The following is a 6,000-nucleotide window of genomic DNA, read 5'->3' as shown; positions in this document are numbered from 1 at the left end:
TTATATTATTAAATAAAAAATAAATTACTTTTTTTTTATCAAACTTAAATTAAGTTATAATAAAAAAATACATTGAATTAAAAGAATTACACAAAAAAGATAACCTTTAAATAGTTAATTTGATATTAACATCGATTTTTTTCAAAGTTTTTATGATATCTTTAAATTTATATTTTATCAAAAAAAAATATTATTGCTTTCTTAAAACCATATTATAACATTGATAGAGACATAGAACAAAATAAAACATTAAAATTGAAATGTATCTCGTTGCATTACGGGAGTACCCTTCTAGTTATATTATAAAACATTTGATAAAAACTCTTAAAAATAATTTTTTATGCATAAAGTACTGTTTATTGATGCATATTACTTAAAATTTAAGATTTACAAGTAAAATGTGCATGAGTACATCATATTAAAGCTCAATGTTTGAAATCGTGTAACTAACTGCAGATAAATATAACCAAATACATGATAAACGTCATTTTAAATATAAAAAAGCTAAAATATAATTATGATATTTATTGAATTCTAACAGAATATTTAATTATTATCTTTAAAAAGTTATTTTTTAAACCAAAAATAAAGTAATTCCAAAAAACGATAACTTTTAAATAGTTAATTTGGTAATAATATCAATTATTTTTATCAAAATTTTACAATATCTTCAAATTTATATTTCATTAAAAAATAAAAACATTTTTCCTATTAAAGTCACATTATAACATCGATAGACCCAAAATATGAAACAAAACATTAAAATCAAGATGTATCTCGTTGCATTACGTGAATACCCTTATAGTTTTCTAAAATACAGATATAGTGAGGAAGATGGGAATTAATAACAAACCACAAGGGCAAAAACGTAATTCAGACATTAGAAACATTAAACGGTTAAAATTAAGTTCCGTACGAGTTTAATTGGTTATCATTTTTGTAACCGTACCTTCACTTCACTAATCCTCGTCAGTATAAAGACGGGCAACATTGCCCCACTCTGTTATCGATTTAAACACCACCATCCCCATCCCCACCACCACAACCACCACCACCTCCTCCTCCTTCAATCACTCTCTCTTTCTCTCTCTAACTTCCAAAAGCTGCAGAGGAACGGACGGACGGACGGAAAACGAAACGGAAACCAGTCGCAATTGGTTCTAGATCTGCATCACCGGAGATATATGGATTTGGCCGGAACTTCTCTCCGCCATTTCTCACGATTCTCTCTCTCTGATTGCTGATTTTCAACAAATTGTTCGCTGTCTGTGGATCGTTCTCTGTGGATCTGATAACGAACTTCGTGTTTTTTATATTCTTCAATCGTAAGTGTTGTTTCGTCTCTTTTACTGTTTTACAGATTTCGTTTTTGCGAAAATCATGTTTTAGATTTATTCGTCGTTTTTGGTGTTTAAATTCTTTATTTTCGGTTCTCGGTTAAACGCGAAACAACTGGAATTGATTCCGGATTGGTGGAATTTCGCGGCAATCCAAGTCCAAACATATGCTCGTGATTTGCAAAAAGAACGTGTGTACCTTTTTTTTTCAATTTTATTTGCTGAAAGGATATAGAAGTTGTACACTGACTGAGCTTTCATTGGTGAAACGACTTTACGACTGGATTTGTGGCATATATTCACATTCTGTTTACTGATAGAGCATTTTGTTATACTACAACCTTAATTTTGAAACTTTTTTCTAATTTTGTTTGCTTTTTGGCTTTGAAACGGCAGATTCTGAGCTTGTAACTGTACGTCAACTGCTTTTGAGTTTTGAATCTGGTAAAATCAACTTGCAAAAATGGGGAAAACAGGAAGAGATTGGACACAGATCTATGCTATCTACGGAATGGATGATTGGCACACACCGATTTTTCTGTTAATCCACGCGATTGTCTTCTCCTCTTCATCACTCATATTCCTTCTATACTTCAATTGGATCTGCTATTCCTTCGAATCAATCTTCCCGTCAGTATTCTCAGGCAGTGTCGCCAGATTCGCCGCAGGATTCACCGGCTCCGTCACGGCTCTCTCCGCCCTTTGCCTCTTTTACGCTGCCGGTAATATGTTCTACTCCTCCGTCGCTCTCCGGTGGGACATGGCTCAGCGCATGGTCAGCGCCGTCCACGACTGGTCAACCGTGAAGACCGTACTAGACGTCGGCTGCGGCCGCGGCATCCTCCTCAACGCCGTCGCCATGCAGCTCAAAAAAGAAGGCAGCTCCGGCCGAGTCGTCGGATTAGACCGTAAGAACACGACGTTATCAACCCTAAGGACGGCAGGGATGGAAGGCGTGCAGGAGTACGTAACCTGCCGTGAAGGCGACGCGCGTAGGCTTCCTTTCCCTGACAATTACTTCGACGTGGTGGTGTCGGCGGGATTTGTGCACAAGGTCGGGAAGGAGTTCGGGCAGAAATCAGCGGCGGCATCGGCGGAGAGGATGAGAGTGGTGGGGGAGGTGGTGAGGGTATTGAAGGAGGGTGGGATCGGTGTGGTGTGGGACCTGGTGCACGTGCCGGAGTATGTCCTCCGGTTACAAGAGTTAAAAATGGAGGAGATCAGAGTATCGGAGCGAGTAACGGCGTTCATGGTGAGCAGCCACATCGTGTCGTTCCGGAAACCCAGCCAGCACGTGCTGGGTCCCAATGAAGTAAGATTGGATTGGAGATTCAACAATATCTGTTGAATTATTTACATCCTAAAAAGAAAAGAAAAAAACAATATCCACTGATTCTTTTCCTTTTTTAAATACAAAAATTAAAACACATAAATAATATATATATTATGAATTAGTACTGAAAAGACCAAGGCCTGGTGAAACAAAGTGGAACCAGAACCCTCCATAGTTAAAAAGCCTCTTGTTTTAACTGTAATTTTGTTTTTATATAAATATAACTTATTATTTATATGGTTGCAATTAGGGGAGTTAACCAACCGTCGGTTCGAGCTCGACTCAAGCTAGAATTTTTTTTAAGTTATCGAGCTCGATGGTCGTTTATGGGTTTGAACTCGTGATTGATCAACTTGTTTATCGACTTGAGCTTGATGATTTTTATATTTTTGTTGTATGGTTAATGAATATATATGAACATGTTTGGTTTGAAAAAGTGTATGTTCGAATGGTTCGGTTTTGACTCGAAAAATTTAATCGAGTTTGAGTCGGATATTAATGTTATGGCTTTTGGTTCGTTAGATTGAACGAGTTTTATTTTGTGTTCATGATTGACTCAGAGCTAAAACTCGAATAACTCGTTAAAAACTAAAACTCGAATAACCCGTTAAAAACTCGAATCATTTACATGAATAATTATATAGTTTTAATGGAATTTTGTATTGAATATTCTTTTATGACTTTAAAGAAAAAGGCGATGAACGTTTTGTTAGTGAGCAGTGAGAGGTGAACATGTGTCATGCGCATTTACCATGGGCATGTGATATGATTGCTACCCCACATCATTAACTGCCACATCAACCATATGAATGCCTTTAAATTAAAATTTGAAAACAAGCAAAATATCATAAAAACCCTTTAAAAGCATCTCCAATAAATTATTATGGTATTCTTAAAAATATATAGATTTAAATTTTTTTCCTTTAAAAAAAATAAAAATAAAAGAAATCTTTAAATTTAAGAAAAGAAAACGAAAATTTCTAAAAACATCTACAACAGATTTTCTAAAATAAAGAACCAAAAGTCAAAATTTCTATAAAATTCATCTCCGATTTTCCATTTTCGAGACTCCAACATTAAAGGGGTGTTTGTGATTGCATATAAAAACAACTTATTGACTTATTTCGATGGGACATCGGTGATAAACACTTTTGAGTGTTTGGATAAACAATTTATACCGGTGTCAAACCGGTAATAAAAGAGTTTTTGAAGAAGTTAAATCATTCTAACTTATAATAAATTTGATAAACACTTTTGTAAAAAATCATAAGTTGTTTCAAATAAGCAATCCCAAACACCCCCTAAATAAATAAAAGATAATTCCAGAAAAAATAACTTAACAACTGATCTTATCTTTTTATGTAAAATTTAACATCAAAGAATAATTGATGTTTTTGTTGCCTTTTCTTTTCCTTCTTTTTTATACATAAAAAAAAAACATAGTAATAAGGCATCATATAAAATTTAAAGGTAAAGTGTTCAAAATAAGAATGCTAATATTTGTTTCAAACACAATGTTTATATAACTTTTTAGAAAAATATTTAACAAAAAAAAATATGGACTTAAATCAAAAAGAAACAATAAATGATAATAACTGCTCACTAATAAACTAATAGATAAATACTTAAAAGTAGTGGTTTGAAAAAAGTTACTGTATTATTGTAGCTTTTTATATTAAGATTTAATAATAGATGGCCGATACTTTGAATGTTGTTCACTTTAAATGTTTTAGAGTATCTCTCACATATATTATACATACATATTCCTAGGTAAATTGAATAAAAATAATGTATTTTAACTTGATTCATATTTAAGTAATGTATTTTCAAAACTTTCATTTTGATATTTAAGATATAAAGTTGTAAACATTTAAGTACTCGATTGAAATATTAATCAGTTATCATGTTAATGTGGTATCCAACTCAATATTATTTGCTAACGTAACTAGTGTCACATATTTTTTTTAATCTAAAAGTGGTTTTTCTTTTAATCTAAAATTAATCTTCAACCGGTTACTCGGGTACTTCAATTAATCTTCAACCGGTATATCCAGGTTAATCAAAAAAATTATGAAAGTTTATAATTATGTTACCAAAAATAAGAATCAAGTTAAAATACGTTATTTTTTCATGCAATTTACCCATTTACTTATTAGTTCGTCCCAAAATAAATGTCCGTAATGAAAAATGCACAAATTTTTTAAGAATATGTAACTGTTACACTATTTAGTTAACAAACAGACAATTTACCTCTAATTATATTGAGAGAATTTATCCATCTAATACTTAAGAGTAGAATGTGAAAATAGACATTTATTTTTAACAATATCACACATTTTGAGACAAACTAAAACATAATAATTTATTCAGAAATTTACGTAAAATCAATTGGGAGTTTGAGGGGCTATTTGGCAATTGCTAAATGGTTTGGTGCAGAATGACTAAGTAGTCAGAATGATTAAGATGCTCTCATGATATAGTGTAAAATAAAATATAATTTTTTTGGTAATTATGTATAATGAAATTAGGGCTCTTAATGGTTAAGGAAAATCCAGGATATAAAATCATTCAGATAGTTTTAGAACCATTAAGAGACTGACTTTTTTTTGCCAAACAAATTTCATCTCTTAACGATTCAGATGTTACCTCTTAATAAAACTATTAAGAAGTAGACAATGAATTGAAATGTTTAAAGGTGCAAAAGGCACATCATAGAGGTTAGGTTTTGACTTTTTTAAATAATAATCAAGCAAGAGTCTTTGGTGTGGTTGGTAGACGGTCTTCGCACCCAAAAATAAATTTATATAACATTTTTAATTTACATTGTTTTTAATAGCATTGAGTATCCAATTATGACTGGTCGATCATAATCAGATATTTAATTGTAATTAGATTGGATTGGATCCAAAACTTCAACATATAAATTGAATCGGTCGGTTCTTGAATTATCCAATTATCCTCCAACTACCATCTAATTAATAAATATATAATTATTATCATTTTAAGATATTGTATTTTCGTTGATATTTATATAAAGTGTTTTTTAATAATTTAATAAAATATATAAATGATTGGTTGAAATGATGGATTAATTGGTTGAAAATTGGATCAAGATATCGGATGAATCTAATTTTATTCAATAGGTGACCAATAGCAATTTCCAATTGATCGAATCGGTTTGACCCGATTGGAGTTGATTGGATTAGATTTCCGATTTTAGTTAATTGAATCGGATCCGATTAGGGGTGTACAAAAAACCGTCAATCTGTGAAACCTGTCCAACTCAATTAAACCCAACCCGCTAATTAGAAGGGTTGAAATTGGGTTAGT

General features: G+C 31.8%; 1 protein-coding gene across 1 annotated transcript; it reads left to right on the top strand.

Annotated features, from left to right (window-relative positions):
- The first annotated feature begins 1,765 nt into the window (after positions 1–1,765).
- LOC112507899 lies at positions 1,766–3,110 on the top strand. The gene has a single exon (XM_025112650.1). The coding sequence runs from the start codon at positions 1,801–1,803 to the stop codon at positions 2,683–2,685; it is 885 nt and encodes a 294-aa protein (XP_024968418.1). The 5' UTR covers positions 1,766–1,800; the 3' UTR covers positions 2,686–3,110.
- The last annotated feature ends 2,890 nt before the right edge of the window (positions 3,111–6,000 follow it).

Source organism: Cynara cardunculus (genome assembly GCF_001531365.2).
Source record: "Cynara cardunculus var. scolymus isolate 2C chromosome LG 2, CcrdV1, whole genome shotgun sequence".
In the NCBI taxonomy this organism is placed as follows: Eukaryota; Viridiplantae; Streptophyta; class Magnoliopsida; order Asterales; family Asteraceae; genus Cynara; species Cynara cardunculus.
Note: the sequence above shows the minus strand (reverse complement) of the source record. Positions and strands in the feature narration are given on the sequence as shown.

Coding starts and splice junctions, on each gene's coding strand:
- LOC112507899 (XM_025112650.1), top strand. CDS start 1,801: ATGGGGAAAACAGGAAGAGATTGGACACAGATCTATGCTATCTACGGA.